This window comes from Varroa destructor, unplaced genomic scaffold (genome assembly GCF_002443255.2).
Source record: "Varroa destructor unplaced genomic scaffold, Vdes_3.0 BEIS01000006.1, whole genome shotgun sequence".
Classification (NCBI taxonomy): Eukaryota; Metazoa; Arthropoda; class Arachnida; order Mesostigmata; family Varroidae; genus Varroa; species Varroa destructor.
Genome location: NW_019211459.1, coordinates 32,436,652 through 32,461,568, shown reverse-complemented (window position 1 = coordinate 32,461,568; position 24,917 = coordinate 32,436,652). Strand labels below are relative to the sequence as shown.

Below are 24,917 nucleotides of genomic sequence, written 5' to 3'. Positions count from 1 at the left end.
AGTGCTTCTGCCTTTGTCAATTCGTTAAGAATTGCTAGCTATTTAAAAATAAATTACATCCAAGTCAAGCTTCCGGAATCTCCCGAATGTGCCCTTAGCTACTGACATCGTTAGTGTATTGCTGTCTGATGCTCGACAGAACTTGACATTTCGTGTTTTACACTACGATGATTATGTTTACACGTCCATGTGGAGCATTGCTATGCAGACGACATCATCTCACGTAATCAATGCTGGCGCCACCTAAATGCATTTTGCTCATATCTTCAACAATCATCGCTATCAGCATTATCATAATGATAACTCTAAGCTAGCAACGAGCAGGATTACGGCTCGATGAATTCCTCTCATTAAATTAGCGAACAATAATGACCACAGCTGGCGTCATCTTAACCAAACACCCGTTGCCCCACTTAAGTCTTATCTTTTGCTCACAAAAAAGTCGCTACGCACGTGAATGAGAAGGCCGGAAATGAGTAATAGAAAATGTGCTTTTCTCCGTTTCCGTTTGCCCAATAGCTCCGCGTATAGAAGCAGTAAGGGACAAACATAGAATACGCTTGTTTGCTGTATGTTTTTTTATTATACTTTGTCTGTTTGCCGTTTTAGTATTTTTTTTATATATTATGTAATTTCATACCTAGCCATCTAAGCACTTTTTGGGTAGTTTCATTTCTAATTTCTGTACAGAACAATACTAATGACAATATTGTGTATGGACTGATATTACAGGTATGTACAGCCGATACGGCCAGTTACCGACTACGAACCAGCTGCTAGATGACTTGAGAGTTGTCTACCCACTCCTGGTAAACGTTGTCACCATTCTGGCCACCGTCAGCGTCGTGCGTTCGTGCATCAGTCGTCGCCGATCAATATCAGCTACAGTCGAAATGCTTACTTCTTGATACTTGTTACTTGAGAGGGCGGCAGTGAGAAAAACATGATGACGGCTGCTGGGCCAGCGCCGATATCAAAAGCTTGAGATGACACGAATGATTGTAACGCATCTCAATTAAGCTGACTACGATCGCACGCGGCTTCACGATAGATCAGCAAATGGCAAAACGACAGGGTCAGGGGAAGGGGGGAAAACAATGATGCCACCAGACAAACTGGAATCCGCCAGCTAGAAATCGAGCCGTGCAAATTCTACTTCACTCACTGCACGAAACTCTATTGGACTGCATCGCACAGCTAGAACTGTATTGCTACTGCTGCTGCAATTTGGCTGGATCGATCAAAGGAAAAGATTGAAAACCATAGGCGGTCATAAGGAGATGGTTGGTGTATACCAAGTCGCAAACGTCTTTTACCGGCTACTGCGACCAAAGCCATCATCGCGCTGGTATATGCGACTGTTGGAGATGTTACCAATGGTGATAATGACCAGGAAGGCCTATGTTGTTGTATGTATTGACTTATTAAAGCTGCTCCTGCGATCACAGGAAGAATAGTGGCGCCTGCTTGGAGTTACACTAGAGGAGTCTCCGGCGTAGATGAGGTCAGGTGGCGTCATGGCGCGCAAACGCACACACGCAAAAAGTACTGACGAGGGCGAAATGTTTTGTAGCAAAAGACGGCCACTCCGGAAAAGGCATAAAGAAACGAACAGACTTAGGCAATGTAGCCAGACGATAGGAGAAGGCCGATGTTCTTGTGCGAAATGCTTGGCAGAGGCAAAACGCGCTATCACAGCCAAACAGGACTTTCTCTCTAGCCATCTTCTCGTGGCAGAAGCGATAGGTGAACAGTTGACGCGATGAGCGAATTCTTGTTCCAGAGCAGTTTCTCTTTTTTGAGGGTCCCCGTCAGGTAGCGCGTATGAAAAACGAACACGCTGATGGGTGACAAAAACTTTGCGAGTTGGAGACAGGCTGTTACAGATCCGATTAATGGCAAATGGATATTGGCGGACGTTCTTGTATTACTTACTGAGAGCAGCAAATAAAATGATATAGACTCAGCATAAGTAAAGTTCGTGTTGGTTAATTACTATCTACTTACTAGAATACGGTTAGTTGCTGACGACACAACGTTTTATACGTACGTAAATAATAGGAGCAATCAAGGTGCGTCCTATTTGCTACACATATCAACATATAAAAATTAGTCAGGTCATTTGACCGGCACGCGCTGTAATGGCAGGTATAAAACATCGGTCAGAAGCTAAAGGAAGAACCGGTACGGCATGAAATTTCAATTAGTTGGAAGCAAATGGACAATAGTGAAAAATCCCAATGATCTTAAATTCGGCATATCAGAACCCTTGCTGTATCTAATGACAAACCATTTCATCTGTTTTGAAAATTCTAATATAACGATCTGTAGTCCAATTATAGAAACTGGTGTTGTCGCTTGCTAAAAACTTTGGCTTTAACATGAAATTCAGTGCTTACCTTGAATCGATGATCAGAAGATCGTCCCTTTTTCCCAGTAGGGCCGCAAGTTCGTGGCAATCAACAGCGTCGATAGTACTCTTGCTGATGGCGCCGGCCTTCTCGTCGTCGATAAGCGTGGCCCGGCCGCCAATACCAGGACCACCGCAGGCCGACGATGTCATGACGAAGGTAGCAGCCCTTTGAATTGACACTGTTAGACCTCTATGCCTAGCCACCACTTGGCCTGCAGGCAAATTTTGCTGGCGTTTCAATTGGCGTTCAAGGCTCAGCGATAGAGTTGGTGTATGCAGCGGTGATGATTTACGCGGCCGGGGGTGACTGTCGCAGCCGGGGCACTCGATAGGCGAACTAGCTCCGCGCGGCACCACGACCATTGAGACATCTTCATCTGAGACGATTTCACCAACTGTTTGACTAAGGTGAACGTGCTGAGATTTGAGCTGAAAAGTCAAAAGAGTGGACGCGTTACAGACAGAGTTCATTTGAAAAACATTGAAGATCAGGTAATATTAGAACGGAATAGCAACTGTGAAGTGCAATAAATAGTAGAAATAATGTCTAGATAGATGATAGAACCTATCATAAAAACGTAATTACTTATGTGGGTTGCAGGAAATACAAATTGTTTTCATTGAGTTGGTCTATGATACAACGTCCAAAGAGTCAATGAACAAAATCTAATTTATGCGCGAGTGCCGAGCGCCATTCGACTATGGATCGCCACGGCTGGTGATAAATAACGGCACTTTCTGTACGTGTCACTTCAGACAACGGTGCCGATTTTAACAGTGACTCAATATTCGTTTTCGATAAAATGCATTAAGATTAATAGTGTACCTGTTCAAAGAGAGTATTCGTTTTTAATTACATTGACGGTATTAATAATTATATGCCTGAATAAAATCCGTCTCGATCTGTTGTTCAGCTACCACAAATGAAAATAAGATGAAATTTACCCAACGTATAAGTGGTCATCGGCGTTTGGTCGCTGCATGACTCACGTATAATGAAAGCCACAGCAGAAACAACAGATTCTCTGCGACGGCGGCCTGCTTGGCCAATCGCTAATTTTGAAAATGTCTATTTTATTTAAAGTTTTATAAATTTACAATTTTTCTAAGTTCTGCCGCTACCGGCTAATTGAGTAGTATGATTCGGTAACGTTAGCCTTTTAAGTGTTTGGTTTTTATCAAATATGTATAATTTGTCAAACATAATGACAGACGATATAAGGGAATGCATCCAGTAAATTTGAAGTTCCCAAAAGACGAGCTCTAAACGTGTACTCTTTACAAAGCATGTTCTTTCTGTATACGACTAGCTAGATAGTCGAAGAAAAGGAAAATATAGTGACACTTTAGTGTAGTAACGCTCTTCTAGTTCTTTCACTTTATTTGCTACCTCAGTTAGCTGCTTATGTGTAAAACTCATGCTGACTCGAAAACGCTATTTCGGTAAGGCTTTTCTGCTCAAATGAATCATATGATTATACTTAGGACATGAGCGCGTCCACACCGAAAACAAATAATAATCATGTTGCTATCTTATCATGAGCTCAACTAAATTGCTATAGTAGTACATGTAAAAGACAGTTCTCCTTTTATAGATCAACTTTCGCCGATCAGCAACTTCAACACTGACTAGAATATTGAATGCAACACAGAGTGAAACTTCGTGACTAACTTTGACTTTTTCATTTAACTTCTTTAAAAAAAATTCACTTGATTGTACGTTCTTTAATAAGACTTTCCCTACGGGGTGGTCAGAGTTTTTGGCACTGCATGAAAATTAAAGCATCGTACGAACACAACCGTAACGGCAGATGGCCGACTGGGTCGGCGGCCCCAGCACTGTTTATCAGTAATGCTAATGGAGCCGGCGCACAATTTGTTGCTACGCATCTACGTGCGTTGGAAAAGTTCGCACGTTTGTTCGTTTGTTTTCGCTGGCTATAAGTATGAACGTTGGCCGGCTTGACATGACCGCTCAACTGAGATGGTGTTTCGCGCCGCTTCGCACCACTACGGTGACCGTAGCAGCAGCAGCAGCCGCCGCCGCCGCAGTCACAGCATTAGTAGCGTCAACGGCGTGAATCAGACGTTACGGAGCTGACGTCACGCTAAGCCCTCCCAAATGGCACTTGCCAGTACACATTTTCAGTTGTGCATAAATCAGCTTGTTTACAGTAGACTATTTTCAATGAACTGAAATCAGAGTCGTTCATACGCGGCGCTATCATTTTCGAAGAAAGCAAATACGACAGATGTGACCTGTATGAGGATGAAGGGAAAAGGGGGACCGCGTAGTCGATGGCCGTCAATGTGTTTCACGATTCTAGGTGACGTACGCCTGTGGCAGTGAACTAGTTGCTTGCGCAGCTGCCACTGAAGAATTGTGCGCAGAACGCATTCAACAAGCATGTGTGGGGAATGGTATAACTGTACCTATAATACTATAATGTTACTCCTTTACTAATTACAGACATAACTCACATCGATAAGGAAATACGCTTGCCTGTAAATAGCAGAGCGGCAATTGGTGTCTAATGATGATGATAACCTGCTTCAGTGTTGGACATGACCGCACATTGACACATATGTTTAATCACCGCATACGTACACAGGTATGCCTAGAAACGCCGCTAAAGAAAGGAAATAATACTTAACATCGTATGTACGTTTCACGGGAAGGGAAACGCGCTAATAGAGGCGTAAAACGATCCAGCGGCCGGACCGGCTAGAGAATGAAGAGAAGCTGTTTCGCGGAATACCTGTACGATACACCCCCATGGACAAACAAAGACAGAGCAGTCTGGACAATAACGATGGTGACGACAGAGGAACGATATTCTCGTATGCGGCTGAGTGTCTGTCTATGTATTGTAGTCTATGACAACTGTTAATGGCTTCTGCAAGCATGACGTTACGATGAGTCCAATGCTGCACGTTCAGCGCAGGACTCTTTTCTGTCCTGTGATGCTACTACGTTGCCTACTGTTAAGTCCGCCATAGCAGCTGAAACTTATTTCTGCAGAAGCAGCAATAGAGCAGCTGTGAATATTGCCGTTGGTGCAGGATTGACACGGAGGACATAGCGGGGCGACAAAGAGATAGACACATCTGGTAATAATCGCGCGGATGACTCACCCATTACTTACAGAATCAAAGTCGAATTTATCCTCGTAGACAACATTCGTGACGGCGACGAACACAACGACAGCGGTAACATCATCATTAGTACTATTATTACCACCACCCAACTGTCGCCGAACAGCGTCGTAATATTTAATTCGACGGAGTGGATTTCAAGTATGTATATGCGTGTCTGTGACCAACTAAATGGCATGCCGTTAAAATAATCAACGATAATTCCATACTGTGCTTACTATTGGTAGATCGCCGTTTAACTGACAATAGCTTTTTGACTCTCGCGTTAATATATGTTCGTATAAGAAAACCAACCCAATTGAACTACCGCTCTATCCCGGACGCTCTATCGGACACTCCCCAACGACGATTGTCAACTTACACCGTTGCTGCCAATTCCTTTATTCCGTACTTGTATCTAGCCCAGAGAAAAAAAAAAAGACGTAGAAAAAATAATCACACTACGTCCGCTGTTGACTCAATAATCAACCCCTGCCAGATTCGTGCTACAGTATCATATCGGATCTCATTCAACGACAATTTTGCCTTTTTTGTTCGGCCCTTTATCAGTCCACCATTCATTTGCTTACTCAGGGATCTTAAAGTTTACCTAAATCTTTTATTTACCTGAACATTTCTCGACCTCTTCAAGGGAACGGGACACGCAGGGCAAGAGTCGCACGTCATCATGGCACATGAAATGGCCACGTGCCGGAAGCAGGATACCCGCACTCACACAGATCTACAGAGCGGCTGTTGACGCAGGAAGGACCTGTGATTACCGCTTGCCTACTCAACAACTACACGTACGTAGTAGTTACAAACACGGACAGAAGGATTCCGACAGCGGAGTAAAGTAGACAGGCAACCCTTACGGGTTGGAGCGCGGGAAACCCGTAAAGTTCACTTAGTCACTGGCCTATCCGCGCACTGGCTCAAATCGATGAAATACTGCGCTAACCCAAAAACTTGTTCCTCCACTCATTCACATTCGGTGCATACGTTCACACTCATATATGATGGCACCAATAAGGTACACGGGGCCGTCTCTCTAATAAATGCTCTAAGGGGGCTTCACGTAGAAACCCTGATGCTTTGAATTTCAGCCTCACGCAATCACAAAGCTAATAAGATGCAACTGATGAGAACGCATAATCCAACGTAGCAATCAATAAATAGTAACACCTATCAATATAATATGAAATCGAACACGATGCCCTGAAATCGCGTACTAAGCAGGCGTGCTCTAACTACTCCATCGTTTCGAATACCCGCTTCTTGTTTTCGTTAGCTCCGAACTATCGTCTGCGCTTCCTGTAGTGAACGAACAACTTTCACGGATGTTACACTTCGTAGTTGCAGCAATAATAACGGTAGTAGTCGTTAATTACGACGTACGGAGAGACGATACACACACGAGGACAGAGAGTCGGAGGAATGCCCGCCAACTGTACACAAGTCGGGTACACACTTTGTCCTGCCGGCGGCTGTTCAAATGAGCGCGCCTCCACGCGGCCAAACAGACGATCACTCAGTTACACAGTGGCCACACTAGTCTCGAGTGACCGCTCTGTGCGACCTGCTCAGATGTTCTGGTGTTCGATTCAAGGAGCCGCGCTCGCTTTGGGACAGATAGAGACTTTCCTCACTCGGCCGATCGTTGTCTCACCACCACCACCACCGCTGCCGCCGCCGCCGCCGCCGCTGCTGCTGCTGCTGCTGCTGCTGCTCCTGCTCATGTCGTATCTCACTGCTGCCACCAAATGCCTGCTGTTGTTATTGCTCCTCTCCGGCGTTGCTTCGCCTTTCGCTTGGTCGTCGGCCAGCCCACCGTGCTGCTCTCAGTTTGACGGTGGCCACGACGACAAGAACAACAACAACTACGGCAACGATGACGAGTCTCATGACAGAGCGGGTTAACTGACGGTGGCGCCACTGCTGAGCAAGGAGGAAAGCGCGCAGAAAACGGTATGTACTGGCGTGTGTATGTGTCTGTGTGGGTGTGTGTGGGCCTCTCTGTCGGCTGTGGTGCCTCTTCTCCACAGAATCGCTATGATGTGATGTTGCCTGTGTCCCTACTCAGCATACCATGCAGCATTACAATGATGACGACAACAACAGTGGCGTTGATGATTGCTGCTACATATAGATGCCAACCGTCGGGTATGCTGTGGCCGTCTGCTCTGGCTGGCGGCAGGCGGCCCTACGCTGGATGGCCACTAGAAAAGCCATCACCACCAGCGTTCCGTTGCGTGAGTCACACTCGGCGCATGGGAAAGGGCGGCAGGATGAGTCGCAGCAGGATTCGTAGTTGCCGCTAGCATTTGTCTGGTGCTGCTGCCACGGCGTGTTCTTTGGTTCAGTCGTCAGCGGTGATGCTAGTGTTATCGCAGGTCGGGCGAGTCGCTCTCGAAATGCTGCTGACGACAGTGAAGGCCTACGACCATGGCTGCCACCATCGGTAGCAGCAGCATGCGCACCATAGAGATGATATAGCCGCTGCTGTTGCTGCTGCCGCCGCGAGTGATGATTCTCATAGAAACATATAGTTAGTTCTATGTGTGTAGAAACAAAGAGAGATCGAAGCGCTGCTTCTGCTGCTGAAGGAAGCAAACTAGCTGGCAGCTCTCGTTGTTTCTCTAGCCGACAGCAGCAGCAAACGAGTAGCGACCAGGAGACCAAGGAGAACGGCCCGCCCGGTTCAGCCTGGCTAGCGAGTAGCAACCGTTTATGAGAAGAATAAGTACGCTCGTCGTAGTCATCGTGTGTGACTAAGGATGATTCACTCGAGCTGCCGCCGGCAGGAGGAGCATAGCTCGGCTACCCTTCACAGAAACAGCAAAAGGGAAATCAAAGGAAATAGGATTGGTAAAATATAGTCGCTCACATGTTTTGTAGCGGACACGCTCTGCTCGATGGTGCCGTGTGCTTATGCTACGTCTGCTTGTGAGAATGGGAAGCAGGGACCGATCACCGGATCAACGAAATGACGGAGATGATGCTGAAAATACGACTGACCGTTCTCACAAGCAACTCTCTCACGAGGCGACACCGGGCGGGCATACATCGAACAAACACAGATGGACGAATGAAGGGATAACTGAAGCGACGCAGGAAATTAGCCACGACGCATAGAGACGCACAGACGCTCTCATCCAGAAGTTAAATGGCCCGCGTGCGTCAGGAGTGTCCTCGATTCTGTTCAATGTACAAAGTCCTTTGCTCTGCCTTGCTAAACATACCCATTGCGCTACACACGGATATAGGAACAGTAACCCGTCAATATATTAATAAAGAGAGCGAGAAAAAAGAAGAAAGGGTCAACGCAGAAGCGTTTGGGAAGAAGCTACAGTTATCAGCAGCATTAGTGGTATCAGTGACGGCGTGAAGCAATAGAAATGGCGCAATAGCTCACTGAATGACGGGTCGTAGTCGCCACAGGAGCTGCAGCTGAAGTGAATCTGCCGATTTTATCTTAGCATCAAATGTTAAAGCATAATAACTACATGCTTTTTCCGCCTGCGTTTCCGCGCGAAAGCCCCGATGACATCAGCATCGTAATCATTATTATCATTACTTACAACTATAACAATAACAACAGTAGCAGATTTAATTTGCGTGCTACGAGACGGACGACCAGAAAAGTAAAAATGTGGGTCACATGAGACGAAACATTAATATTTACGTTGTATGATAAGCGTAACTATCTGTATTCGTTAAGTTATATTTATTCATATACGACGAGGAGCTAAATGCAGGTAGTTCTAAAAAAATACGTTTACGGGTCTGTCGCACCCTTAAATGCGCCATTGTGAAACCCGTGTTTCATCTATACATACACATTATATGCCCATATACATAACGAACAATACGAGGCTAGTCTAAATACCTTATGATTCGAATAACCGCAGAACAATGATGAATGCACGTAGATGGTCAATGTTGAAAGCCCTTTTATATTTAGCAAGTGAGTACGCGTGCCTTTGTGATTTGCTAACGAGCTAAAGCCGTATAGCGACAAAAAAGGTGCCAACCGAGGGGTAATAATAATGCCATTAATCAACCAATTGACGACCAGACACGGAGACAGTAAGCCGTACAAGCAAACGGATGGACGAGGGCGTTCTAGGTTGAAAAGAGACCTGCGCAACGAATTTCCATCAACCTAGAATAGGTTGATAATGCTGAGGATGGCAACGAAGAGAACCAAGAATGGCGACAAACGAGCGACTCTGCTCTCATCCAAGGTGCATAGGCGTGCGATAGAAACGATACACGCACAACAAACATTCACAGGCAGAAATAGTCAGGAAGTCGCCTATATAGATGTTAGCGGTGGTATTCAGTCCGGTCCGAGGTTATGAGTCGTACCTGACCGGATAGGTTATGGCGTGCGCGAACCAGTCTCGCGTTTTAGTGCGTTGAGCTATTCCTGAACGGTTCTATCTAAAACTCGACTGACTAAAATGCGATGAATGCTATGCATGCAGAACGCAGAGAGTAATACAGGTTGCGCTGCATTTACTCACGCACATATTCAATATATGTGTATGTATATGTATAGATACAGCCACACATAGCCATATACGGTGAGTTATAGAAAGGCGCTCAGTTTCGACGCTAAGGTGCGCAGGCCTCGCGAGCCAGACTCGAACGCGACAAACTTATGTCACAACTATGTATCGCTAACAATATGTTTTGTCTAGGGTCGACGTGAGTCATAGGGGGCGCAGCAGCCGGTAGCAGTCAGTAGCCAGTAGCCTAGCGTGCAATAATGATCGCCCAGATGGTTTGTTCTCCGAGGACGGATAACGGAGAATATTACAGTGAGAGTTAAGCGGAATTAAGGAGAGAAGAGAAATAGAAATGGGTGGAGAACGATAAGGAGACGCTTTACGGCGGCAATCATTCTGGCAGAATCGCCCACAGCTGACGTTGCGTCAGTGCGCCGCGCCGTGATACGGCCCCTATAAGAGTGTAGGTTTTGCGTCTCGAAGAGGCATCGTCCAGCCTCGACTGAGCGCTCGACCGATTACTGTCCGTAGAAGCCGAATGAAATTGATCACCTTTCGCGAATGGACCGATATGCCATGTGTATGGTCGAAAGCTCAGGGCGACAGTGAACTACCACCGTTAAGCCCTGACAGGTTATTGATATAATGTTATTACCCACAAAAGCTAAACTTCACTGATCGGCGCTCGAAACGCTCGTCGTTAGCGAAACAAATTCATCCCTACATGCAGCAATTGAGTTTTTATGGTGAAATCTTTAGTGCTGGCTAATAAGTGTAATTAGTCATTAAATCACGATGGCTGCCACGCATTACTTCATGAAGTCGGATGTGGTGCTCATACTTAAATGTTATCAACTTTAAGCACTTAGAGACACATTATTACTATGAAAGAGTAAAATAAGACACCGCGATTTTTCTGTTTTCCACGCCAAATTCGCTCTTGCACTCGGAGCAAGGAATAGCTACTGAAAAACGATGCCATAACAGTGAAACCGTTATCTACTTCACTTCACGTAATAACAACAATAATTATCGCCCAAATCAACTTCTACAGTAACTCATTATGCAAACTTCCAATTTATATATATATAGAAATTTAGTCGTCATTAGTAATCGGAGTTCCTCGAGAAAAATCGCTAGACCGGTCCGCTAACCGGAATAAACGCCTCAGAGATGCATACTAAATACCAACCGGTGGCCTCATTTTTTAAAACTACACATTGAAACATATATCACGATGCGCTCAAAGCAACGGATTTTCGATCCTCGGGCCATGGATCGGTTGATCAATGATTAATCCAATCATCTTTTTTCTTCCAAACCGTTTTCCACCCTTTAATGTTAAGTTTTCCACCTAATCCAGGTACGAAAAATTGTTGCCTAATGCGCAAGGGTAATTATTGTATGGTAAGAACTGGTAAAGAGATCATTCAGGTTTTTCTATCAAACAATCAGAAAAGTAGAGAGGACGTTTCTCCAGATTTTTTCCTTAGCAACACTACCTTAATATTACAAGATATTAAGGTATACATCGACTGCAGATATTTATATCGCAAAAACTGAATTTTAGCTAGTTTACTTGAAACATTATATAGAAATCCGACAGAATAGTGAATATAGAACGGCACTACGGGGCGCACACAGGGTTTACGATGAGTGAAGAGCAATGAAAACGCACAAAGGGGCACTGCTTAATCGAAAATTGCTTCAGCGACTCTACAAAACAATGAACGTGTTTGAATCCGTCTGTTTTTCATTGCGCGAATACTTCGGACATTTTCTTGGCAGCCTAACTTACATTGATGATGTTCATGAGTTACATTATAATCACCGCTAAGATAATTGATCCATATATGCATACCTGCAAAAACAATACGTACCATACAATGTAACTGGATCACGCGGCACGAAGCCTATCGGCTCTCCCGAGCGATGTGCCATGCTCAAAGCACGAATTATACCCTCTTTCGAGCACACTTCCGGCAGTGATCCTAACAAGATCCGCGGCTCACGTCAACCGGCGTTCAATTAGCATAACGAGGTCGGCGCTATTCAACGTGCCGACACATGGGAAATGCAATTGTTTATACAAACGTATATGAACGTACAACAAGAAATGAACGGAGACAGAAACGAGAAGCATTACGATGATTCATCGTAATTTGCGGCCGACTTGATTGCGAGGCCCGGCCTCTTTGTTTTTATAGGGCAGCCTTTCTACTCTGCTAACTGTGTTGTTCTCTATACGGAGACAAGTTCTGCTGGGTCACGGTCAGTATGCGGATATTACTTAATCCTTGCGGTTCCTCTTAGGAAGTTCGCTTGGTGCTTGCCTGGCTGATGATTGGGCCAAGGTTGCTGACCCGAAAAACTAGGCTGAATGGCTGACTCACTACTGGCCGCCATATTTAACACCACTTAACTCTTAGTCCTGTGGTTATGATCATATAAACAATAACTTACAAGTAAATTGGTATCGCATGTTTAGTCAACGAATGACTCACATGTCATACAACAAGGTACCTATTTAAGCTCTTACATATGTACGGAGGCTATCGCAATTGAAGGAATTAGGAGTAGGAAGAGGTCCCATGGTGTTATGGGTATCATGAATTATCAATTCTGGCTTATATGAATGTTCCTTTGATATGTTTACTTATGTGCCACTGTTTCGTTTGCCTAATGTATGAACAGCAAAACTGAATAAGATCCGACGTTTGTTTACAAAGGGATGTGATTTGTTCCGTAGGGAAGTACAGAATTTTAACGCACGAATAGCCGTCTTTAATTATGAGTTTCACTCGTAGAAACAGTTTAGAATATATTTCGGAAACATAATAATGGCTACCTCGGTCGAACTGCGCTCGACTAGCTAGTTTTAACGACATATTTCAAAACTCGAACTCCGGCACGCAGGTGAAAATTATGCCCAGAACCTGAAGGCTGTGACGCTTTGTTCGAACCACGATGTCCCCTATGTACGATGATATATTTCAAACATTATTCACTTACAATTTAGTCCCATTTAGGCCCACATTGTGACGAGTGGTCAGGTCATCGTTAGTCTAAGAACATCCAAGTTAATTATGCAATTAGAATAATATCCACATATATATGTATATATAAGGCAGGCCAACGTGACCCCAGGCGAGAGACTTCAATTGAAAGGTCATGAAATTGCTGTTTGCCGATTGTTCAACAATAACCTTTTGGTGACGCATCACATATTAAATGAAACTTTTCTCGTATTTTCATGTAAAGTTATTGTCATGTCACATATACATTTTTTACTATTTCGCTCTGATCGTGCCTAATTTATTATATATAATCCTAGGACCAGTTAAGGTAATAACCTGTTTTTACGACGATTTTATTGGGCGCAACGCAGGAATACCTTTAACAAGAATAGTGAATTAGTCTGTAAGGTTGCTATGATCCGTGTTACGATATCAGACATCGATGGCATATGTTTTTGCAGTACAGCCGACTGAGCCTATTTTATCCATTTGGCAAAAATGCTTCAAGCCCAATCAGAGTTCGAAATAAGCAAACTAACGGTTCATTATCAAAGTTCGTAAATTCCGTCGTTGGCTGGATCTATGGTAACAAAGCTGGGTGAAAATCGACATGAATTAGGTGACATGGTAAAAAGTTCCTACCATTTTATATTGGACCAGGTAATGTCAATACTAATTTTATCGACAAATTTGTAAACATCAATGCCCTATAATCTAAATGGTAAATTTTACTATTAGGCCCACTATGTTACCCGTTACGTTAACAAAAATACGTGGATTTAATCCCCACCACACTTGGATGAACGCGCTAAAAACATCATTTGGTCCGTTTTCAAAAACGTGACCTAAACAATGCTTTAAGGAACGTCTTGAAACAAACTCAAAATCCAAGACATACAGTTTAACATCATTTAGAGGGCGCCTATGTATGTTTTTGGAAGCAGTGCCTCGGTAATATCGGACCTGGAACTAATGAAAAGTAACTAAAAAGCTAGGTCATCTTCTCAGCTGAATTGAATGGCTTACAGCGATTACACAGGCATTTATTCACTACTTGTTATCCTCAAGCTGATGACACATTCGAAGTTGTCGCGAATCACCCCCAGATTTTTCGCAGTATCGGGCCCGCACATAAAGAATGATTATCGTCTTCATATATATATATATATATATATATATATATATATATATATAGAGGAATGTATGTGCGTGCGTGGGATGTTCGAAACAATATAAACAATATTGGTCGCACTATAACAAAAATAACCAGAAAGGCTAGCGGGCGGCGTCGGCCAGAAAACCAGGGATCGCGCTGACCCAACGCGTCTCACGTGAACCGTTTGCAAAAGACAACTACTATCTGCATAGACCGAGTGCTTATTGTATTTGTAAATGTCTCTTGTCCACAGCCGTCATAGTTTAAGACTTAAACTAAATAGAGATGATAAATAAAAAAAAGTAACAATGGAGATGACTAAATAAAAAACTATTAACTCAAATCGTGCGCGAGTGATAATAGCATCCGCATAATCGTACTCAGCTCGAATCTGACTCAGTTGGTTTATACGTATGTCTGTTACAACAGTTGGGAACGATGTAGCATGTATATACTGAAGGCCTTAGACTTTTGGAGGCAGATGAAATACTGTGAGTGCAAAGTAAAGCTAAAGGAAAGAACGCCAGGATTTGTGCGGGGTCCCCGCGATGATGCAGTGGTAGCATGTTCGGCCATTATACAGGTGACCATCGACGTCCAATATGGTAGGGTGTATACACATTTTGACTCTTCACTAAAAATCCGAACGGCAACAGAAAGGTGTTGATGAATATAGTCGTAATTTTTCTTGTCCTATTTGGTCCCTCCCGGCTATTCTCGCATTGATCCCCTCCACCCTAACATGTTTTGGAAGCAGCGCTAAAACAGAAAACATCGGGGCTGCTATCGAAGGGACAATTGAGAGTCAAATCAGTTACGAAAAAAGTTCCTGTGCAAAACGTACTGCAAATCCAAATACAGGATGGCTTGATCAAAGAAACTACTCGTTACCAGATTCGGTGCCAAGTCCTATTTTAGGAGTTACTATGATTACAGACAGTGGTCGCCCGAAGCGAGTTTTGTTTGGAGCTAACAAAATTGTTGACCTAGGGGTACAGTTGGTGTCAATGACGGGGGTACATGCGCATGTAATCCCTAGTGTTTGGCTATTCAGCAAACATTTAGATAGAGATTGTGGCCGACCCGGCGAATTTACGCCTGAGCAGTAATGCTAAGCTTATTTGTGCAGTTCCGTCTGCACTTCCGGTACGCTGCGTTGTCACATCACAGAAGCAAGAAGCTACGAAAGACATTCCTAGATATAGACACAGTGGATATATGTGTATCGCTTTAGGTACGTATCTGTATGGCAGTGTCTCGCTTACAAGCAGTTTTTGAGAGAGTGGGCTTCCGGTCTGCTCTAAAACTGCCTTCAAACAAAATTCAATGCAAGTCAAGGTCTGCGATTTTTTTACTAAACCAACTAGAAACAGTGGGTTTTGTCTAATTTACATTACTGAAAGCCTCTTTTCGAAAAATTAAATAGGTAACTAAGGTCATATTTTTAGAACTAATAGTAGTAAGCTATCTTCCAAGAGACGAGACCAGCATTTAGCTCTAATATCTTCGACAATTGTTTACAAATGGACGTACGGAGCAAATAAGCGACATTGAGTTACGCGAATCGTTAAGGGTACTTCGCTAGCCGCCGGTGGTCGTGCTAAGAAATTCGAAACTATTAGATGTACATTTAGACGTTTACAGATGCGTAAACTACGCGCGACGTCTCTTGCCTCCACCTAAATGTTTCTAGAGTACACATAATAAATTAAATAAATTAAAATAAAATAAATTAAAACACAAGCCGACGCTGTGAGGACATCAGTTACGATATGCTGGTACAACATTGCACATCCCTGCAAACACACCCATATTATTACTCATAAGCTTTTGCGCACTGTCTTTCTCCCCCGCACCCAAACACGAAGGTCGATACAGGGACCGACATACTCCGACAGAAAACACACAATCGCTAGAGAACTTAGTTGAGCGTCGTCGATATGAACTCGTAAGCGCCGAAGGTATCCACTCCCTCGTGGCGTTCCTGAAAGACAGGCTGATCTCTTTTCTGTGGCCTTCGGTCGGCCTAACCCTGACAGCGACTTCGGGTGTGCCCCTCCATACACAATACCTCCCCATCTCCCCACGATAGCTACGTCACCAGTCTCACTCAACAACGAGTCATCGTACCGATGACACAGACGACTGTAGCGCAGCTCAGGATCACTAGCGGCCACAGCGGTAGTAAAAGAAACCTAGCTATATTCTACTAGCTCACATTCGTCGTTGTCGTCATCGTAGGTGTACTACTGGTGATGGTAGTATGAATCACGAAGCATAAGCACCAAAGCTTTGGCGCGCCCGCACGCGGGCTGGCGTACAGCTCTTCAGGTTCGCGTGCTTTTTCACTCTCTCTTTTCTTTGGCCAGCAGGTCGGCTGAATCGCTGGGGAGGGGAAGGCAGTCCGGGGGCGTTATAGTGAGTTAGTCATAGACAGGACCAGCTCTCGAAGCGATCACAGCGGAGGCGACGGCAGCAGCTTTACCACCGACGCGGCTCTTCACTTTGCAGCAGCAACTGCCTCAGAAGGAAAAACTAAGAAGTACGAGGGGGCGCACACAGACCTGCACAGGGACTACCTCTCATTTACTCGGTCGCCCCCATGCCTCGGGCCCTCGTAACAGACAGGGCAGGGCAGGGCAAGGGGACGGACTACTACACTCCAGTGAACCCCAAAACCACCTTTAGTAAACTAGGTGGCGGTTCCCTTGAAAAGTACTCCTACCCCCTGTATCTGAAAGCACCACTATGTACGCCTAGTATATCTCGATCGCCGTTGGTTCCCCTGACCTGATCTGAGCGACCGGGCTCGCTCTCGGCCTTCTCTCCGTCCTGGTCTGCTCCATTCTATCTGTGTAAGAGGAAGAGAGTCTATCTGGTCTGATTTGTACACTGAAATTGATAGTAGTAGCGAGCTGCGGGGAGCGGGGGGGGGGGGGGTGAGTAGCTTGTATTGAGCTGTCTGACTTCTAATAGCCGGAGTGAACTCGCGACACCGCCGCCGCCGCCGCTACTGCCACCACCTCCTTGATGAGGGGGAACTGCAACAAGGAATGGCCAATGGCCGGTGATGTCTGGCGCCGTTCAGCTCTGTTTCGCGATATGCTTTCGCTGTACTAGTCATGATCCAGAGGTGTCATTAAAGAGCGGGCTTCACGTATCGGTAAAACAACGATATTTCAATCACAGTAGTCTAACGGTTTGTCACAAGTGGGCTTCGGCGTTTATTTATTTCAGTTGGCTTCAATTGGGTTCTGTCTAAGTCACGTCGATGCAGGTCAATGCTCTGTCAACTTTTATTTTCGAGAATTGAGATCGCGATTAAGTAGAATCATTACCGCTGAACACGCGAAAAATATATGTCATAGAAACTGCAGTGATGAAAAAAGAACGACGCGTTTGCCGGGCTAGCACCGAAGAACTTCACAGACCCTCGAATTGAATACATCACACTTCAAGGCCAACGGCGGACAACATGCCTCGGTTCTCGTTCACAAAGCCTAATTGTAAGAAACGGTGGCTCAATCGTACATGGCTGTTCCCATAAGACCCGGTGTATTCCTGATGTACTCGAACGAGTAGAACCGACCGTGAGTCATCTGTTCCCCGTGAGCCGCCGTTGCGAGCGTTCTGTATATGCAGATAACACTAACGAATGTCGGCACTATGTTAGCTGCTGTTTGAAACGAAAGTAAGGCCGTTGATTTTTACCAAACTCTCTATAATTTATACTGTGCGCGAAGTCACCTGAAGCCCAACTGTACGCATATTCGCCATTTTTTTATGCTGGATTCGTTATGAACGCTCTCGTCAATCTGACCCTAGGTTTGGAAGCGACACTGAAACCGTAACTGTTGTAACAGTTCCATAACAGTAACATTAATTGTGCTTCTAAATATCTTGCCGCCTCATCACCAGAGCTCAGCCGACAAAAAATAGCAGTCAAACAACTGAAATGGTCGTCATGGTAACATGACTAATCAGCTGGTAATTGATATTGTCGAGTGACCGGGCAGAGACCAGATAGTGTTATTGTGATTCTAGCGATTTGCTATGACGTGTGCGAATAAGTACAGACGCCAATTTACTCAATGAGAATTAAGTGAATGAGTCAGTAACGAGACTCCGTTTTGTGTTTGTAAGAACCAGCAATGTCCTGCAGCTGTGCTCATAAACTGTACGAATAATCCAACGGATTAAATACTAATATTGCATCATCAATATCTTTGACCTTTAATAAATTATTCGAAGCAAGGCTTAACTTCGCTACCGGATGTAAAACTGTACGTAATATGCTAAATAAGTAATAGATTAGGTAAAGGAAAGGCCACATTTACGCGCCGGATGCTTGTTCGCATCTGTGTTGCGTCTCTTCGAAATTATCCGCGTCCTTCGTTTCTGTGAGACTGTAGTTGATAAGAACGTCGTAATCAGACATTTAAGCCCTGCTAATTATTGCAGCAACTAGGTTTGAGGCTGACTGTGCTTAATGGTAAACTGTGGATTCCATATTGGCTAAATAGCCACAGCTAATGTGGGAGTGAAGCCGTTACTACATTGGAAGTAAGAGCACCGCTTCTTCTTAGGCCAAAGGAACCAAGAGCCGCCCACTCATTCAATGAGAGTGGATTCAATATTAACCAGCACAAAGGTAATCTATTTAGAGGCTGATCAATTCGAGGGATACAACGGAGTGATGCCCTTGACAAAAGACCGTACTGTCATTTGTGATACATAGAGCCAATTAAGGTTTACACTGACTAATGCCTTTTCGAGTAGATTGCTTGCGCAGGCAGAAACATTGATTTTCAAAGTTGAGTCAAACTTTTAGATAGTCAAGCTAATGCGTACTGTACAAAATTGTTGTTTAGCATCAAAGGATATATTTGCCCTGGAATAACCTCATACTTCTTGCTGAGATTAATCGCTCACGTTTTCGATTGCTTTGAAAACTGCAAAAAACAAGACCAAAGAACACTATCCAAATTGCTACAGGGCCATCAAGTGCTTAAAAGCACAACACCCGTTCCGAAGCCATGAATATTAGCGGGCTTTTCGGCTAATTTCGAGGCGATGTTGGCAGTGTAAGTGTAAGAACTATGGTAATCAACGTTTGTCACTTATTCATACACGTTTGCTATTCGCCTTTAAATTTACGCGCATGCAATACTCCCAAATAATCACCTTATTGACTAAAATAAGTCATAATATTAATTTCAGTCAAATAGTCATATTATATAGAGGTTTGCGTACTCAAGGTTGAAATTCATACTCAACAAAAGTGTATTTTGGCTGGGTGCAGGTGTGGGGGTTTCCGGAAGTGACAATTCGATGCATACAGTAAAATGGCAAGGCGACCTCGAGGGATCTAATGATCAGGTTCATCCTTTCACAGACCTCAGTGGCCGACGCGAAACGTATGCCTATTGTCCTTCAATTAGCAGCACAATCGAATACTATTAGGTAGGAGATTCGTTGCAAAGGGAGCATTTTGCCATCATTAAATCCCCTATGCAGAATTTCACAGCGGCGGTCTAAAGGTTAACATACAATCAACTCCGGAGAAGCCCGTTTAAAAAATGACTAACCACGGATGATCGGAGTAATCGGGAGCCCCAAGATTCTGACAGCTTCATGACCTAAACAGGATCAATTGGTAGAAATGTGTTTCTTCAGCAAGGAGAATAGTCATACTGCCTGTACACTAAATACATCGTGAAACTGTGTTGCAAAACATTAACAACAAAAGCAAAGTAAAAGTAACAAAGTCAGACAATGTATATATATATATATATATTGTCTATGTGTATATATATATGTGTCTATGTGTATATATATGTATATATATATATATATATATAAAGAGAGAGAGAGAGATTTGTATAATAATGTTACACCACAGTAAAAACTAGAACACTATCGGGTTATCGAGGCATCGACTGCATATATATATATATATATATATATATATATATTAGTGCTCTATATCTAATTGATACAGAGTTGCTACTATGATCTACAACGATGGCTTCGTTTTTTTCTCTTTTACTTCTGTGATTAACGAGTCTAAGCTTTTTCGGTAATGTCGTTGCCCGACCGTCGCGTCTGTTTCGGTTCAGTCGGCGGTGAGTATCGCCCTTGTTCCTCATGCTGCCGCCATCTTAATATAAGCCGAAGTAAAGATGTACGTTCTCCAACAGAAGCGGCCCGCACGTACACCATAACACCATCGGCGAACGATTGTGACTCATACCGATTAGTGTCATAGACTGGTGAACACCACCGCCATTGCCACTAGGGGTAGCATCGGTGACAGTCGAACTAACGAGTATCACACAGAGATCATGTACTCTTTACAAATGGTAGCATATAGAAGCCGTTGTACAGACGAAAGGCTAGGGAACATTTCTTTTGTTAAATACACACACACACACACACACGCACGCACACACACACGCAAATACAAACGTTGAACGAATGGCAGAAACATCGACGGCACAGATTTTGCAACACTTTGCCGATGGCGCTGTTGGGTGCTCCTGCGATGTGTCAGTGAACGACACTTCACTTCAATAGATAAAGGAGTCATGAATAGAAAAGCAGACAAAGGCTCTATTTGTCCGCCGATGAATTTACCGGATTAACTAACTGTGCTAAAAGTTCACATCATAACTATTATTATACGTAAATATATGCAGCTGTGTCGATCTGCGCGCACGTATGATGCAATCAGTGATAGGACAGAAAAAGTTCGAGAATTTTGCACGCCGTTAAAGGCAACTGCACGTTACGGGACGCCAAGTCATCTAGCAGTGATCTACCCTATCTACAAACGTTAGCTGAAAGGTTACAAATTACACTGAAATGCGCCGTTGGACGAACGATCGATCTAATGGTGGTGACAACGTCAGCAGCAGTGAGTCCACCGCATGATTCAGTATGACGCGAATTCTTGAATAAAAACCATGTCGTGGGAAAACAGTGGACTTTGGATGCAGTGGAACGGCCTATATAAATGAATGACGGATCCAGCCCAATGGACAATAAAGCCGAACGGGAAAGGGCAAAAATGCTACTAGTAGAACGGTTTAATAGAAGAAGATCGCAGGTTGTTTTATTGAAAAATGAAAGAAATTTTAGACAATGTGAATATGCAAAGTCGAGATTTGGCAATTCCCGGTTAAAATGGCCACTGTAGAAAATGAAAAGCTGGTAAAAACCCATTTCTATCCATTAGTTATATATATCTGTATATAATATGGCTATGTAAGACTTGTCTTTTGCCAAGATGTTGCTTGATAGTATGTCCCTTTTTGAGCGCGCTGTTATGTTGACCATGAAAATGCAGTCGTCATTGGTTCAAACTTGGACGTTGGCAATTGCTCATCATGGCATATGCCTACCGATGCTGTCTCATAGGTTGGTTGAAGGAGCACTAGACGAATCCAACAAGACCGACATAGGCTAGACTTTCTTCTAAGAGTAAGCCCTTTATTTTATATCAAAAAGATGCTTGCGTGGATTTGGTTCGCAGTAAAAATAGCCATAGACGTTACAAAAAGCTGAGCGTCACTCGATTTTCTTTTATTTATGATTAGACGACATTTAGTGATAAAAACTAGCACACACGCATATACTCCGCCATGTTTGAAAATTATAAATGGCGTAGTTGTAATTGGATCGTCAAGACAAAAAGGTGTGGGACAAAAAAATACGGGGTGTGGTATTTTCAAAAGAACTACGTGTTCAAATCTCGCCTGTTACCTCTAATGAGCACTAATAATAATTCGTAGCAAAGTGTCGAATAGTTCACGGAACGCCTACGTTCAACCAATGACAGAGAATGAATGTCACAAACTGGAAAATTATACGGATGGAAAAGTATTCTATAAGCTTGGTATTCAAATATTTACATACCAGTCACGATTTTGTCATAAGCAAATACTTAATCTCCAAACAGAGTACCTGAAAACAAAAGCGCCAAAAATAGAGAGCGAGAGAGGGGAGGGGAGAGAGAGAGATTTGTACAACAATGTTACACCACAGTGATTACTAGGACACTGTCGGGTTATCGGGGTATCGACTGTGTCGTTTCGAATACATTGAACTGTCACCGATCTTTTGCTTACCCTCACGATACATTTACTACAGACGCGCAGAAAACGAAAACCACAAGAGAAGCCAGCCGTATTCGTGCCGGCTTCCCTATGTTGATCCACCTATTTTCGTAGGCGAAATCTGAAGCGATTTAGTACCAAATGTGTACAGAATATTTCTATATGTATATATACATCTGGCATTCGGCCGAAACAAAATCATTATTCCCACCGATAGCGCGGAACATCAAATCTCGGGGTCCGGCAGCCAGGAAATATATTGTTTATTAAGTAAACAGATGACTCATATTTTCTCGGGTATATCTCTATTTAAGGTCTCTGTAATTAGTTGTATGGCAAAGTTTTTATCCATTGAAATTGTCTGCTGTTCAAAAGGCAGAATCGTAAAAACCGCACTAACGTACATGTGACCTTTTTCTACATAGAGTCATGACTAAACAGCTTTCCGAGGAGGACGACATTGTTTCTTTAGGACTTTCCTCGCCATTTAGATAATCTTTTCTCATAGTATCATATACATAATGAATAATCAAATCAGCACAGAACTGCTACTCAGTATGCAGGTATTTCGTTTTCCACGCACCCAGGCATCGTCAAGTGCAGTCATACACGTGCACGTGTTCGTGTGGGGGTGTGCGGATCCTTGCGTGGGAGGAACGCCAGACATGAGAAATTCAAGCTGTACGCGAAGTGACTCCGTCTTTTCCCATGTAATCGATGACGACTTACAGCATCCTCAAAATCTTCAGCGATGACGTGTTCTCCTTGAGCAAGACGCGTTGCGCGCATAGTTTCGATTACGCTTTTCCGTTGTGTTACCACTGCAGCAAATGCTACCACGAGCGTCGGACAATATTGATGCCGTCCCCGCCACCATCGTCGCCTAAAGGATCCTAGCAGAATCACTGCTTTTACTGAGCAGTAAACATCATTCGGTATTTGTTGTAGAAGCATAGTAAGAAGATCGGTTAAATGCATAACCATGTTGATGGGGATGTTGGCGATGATTGTGGAGATGGTGTTCACACAGAACTGTGGTGAGATGGTGGTGACGGTAATGTCGCTTTGGTCGAATGAAACGGTCACCCACTGAATTAGCTAGAAATGAGGTATTATCGAACCAGCCAGCGATCTGAGAATTGGAAATAGTCAGTGATGCAGCTGTCATTGGCATGGGGATACTGGCAGACAGCAAACAGCAGAAATACCACTTCAGAGAAGATCAGTCGGCGACGACTGAGACGGACGGTGATTAATCCCGTTGATTAATAATCTCTCGGGATTAACGGGTACCACCGAGATGACGGTGGGACAAGCCCCAACTTCGCGCGAGAAGGCCTCAATAAGTGAGTACCATGAACTCAATAGTAGAAAATATCAGTATTTGTTAATGCGCAATGCAATGTTGTGCATTTCACCCGCAATTGTTTGAAAAAGGTGGAAAAGTTCGAATACGCCTTCATCTCATAATCGGTTATCTCTTGCTGCAGTAGAAACAAACGTACCAGCCTCTGTCGGTCTTTACTTTAAGGGCAACCTCTATGTGTAATTTTTAAAGGAAAACAAGTATCATGCAGGTTGCAGTACAGGCTAAATTACCAAATGCACATTAATTACCTCACAAATCAGATGATATAGATAAGCGTCTTGTATTGGTTATTTACACATATGAACTGAGTCATCGTTGTCAGAAGAGAATGTTTTTTTTTTTAGTATAGCATAAACTCATCTAAAATACTTTATGACGATACTGTTTACGTTTTATGTATAGCTGTTATAGTGTGATCGACAGACGAGCGCTTGCGACCATCACTTCGAATGTACGCACGCACGCAGACGACGCCAAAGCACACCTAAATATTATAAGGAAAAAAGTAAATAAAAATAGCAATGATCGTTCACTAACACTGGTTCCTCAGTATATTTCTGATAGATATAAGCCGCAAACAAAGCGATATACTGCGAAATACAGTAACAGTAACAATCCTGATATATTTACGCAACTAACTCGTTATTTATTTCAGGCATAAATAATAGTGTATAGGATACTAATATACATAACAACGAACAACGATCACAAAAAAATAGTGAAAATTCTTACACTATACTATAGTCAGCGAGTTTTACGGTCGCTACGAGGTCGTTCACTTGAAAAATGTCGACAATAAGTTGAAATTAAGTAAATCCCGATTGGACCATACTTTTACATTTTCCTATTTCCATTTATTAAATTGTCTATGCGTTGGATATAAGCGGCGATTCTACGTAAGTCAACCAATTTATATCAGATCCCAAAGGTTCATACTGGAGACGACGCGATTTGGGTAATTAATGCATATCTTGTTGAGTGCATCGCCGTGGTAATTACTCATCGCCGGTTCAAGTCTCAGCGTTGGCAAGGACAATTACCATAAACAGGATACAGGTAAAGTAAGAAATTATTATTATTATAATTAGTAGTTGCTTGTGTGGTCGCCATATTATTTCACAGGTCTCTTGGATACCCCCTTCCCACCCCCAAGTACCGTCAGCCTAATTACCAGTCAATTTCAATCTCCCTATATA

The 24,917-nt window shown here is 43.5% G+C and overlaps 1 protein-coding gene and 1 long non-coding RNA gene across 5 annotated transcripts in view; one reads left to right on the top strand and one right to left on the bottom strand.

Annotated features, from left to right (window-relative positions):
• The window catches only part of LOC111252234 (uncharacterized), a 62,509-nt gene that overhangs the window by 7,255 nt on the left and 30,337 nt on the right, over window positions 1-24,917 (bottom strand). For 2 of the 4 annotated variants that reach the window (XM_086992977.1, XM_086992976.1), the window contains exon 2: window positions 2,400-2,842. In XM_086992977.1, the coding sequence (XP_086849103.1) occupies window positions 2,400-2,776 (377 nt within the window). In that variant the 5' untranslated portion in view covers window positions 2,777-2,842. Of the gene's footprint in view, window positions 1-770; window positions 909-2,399; window positions 2,843-6,175; window positions 11,863-24,917 lie in introns of those variants that run through there. The other 2 variants (XM_086992975.1, XM_086992978.1) reach the window with 2 other exon arrangements.
• On the top strand, window positions 20,227-24,257 carry LOC147755136 (uncharacterized). The gene is made up of 2 exons (XR_015330280.1): window positions 20,227-23,698; window positions 24,124-24,257. It is a non-coding gene; the product is annotated as an uncharacterized LOC147755136 (long non-coding RNA).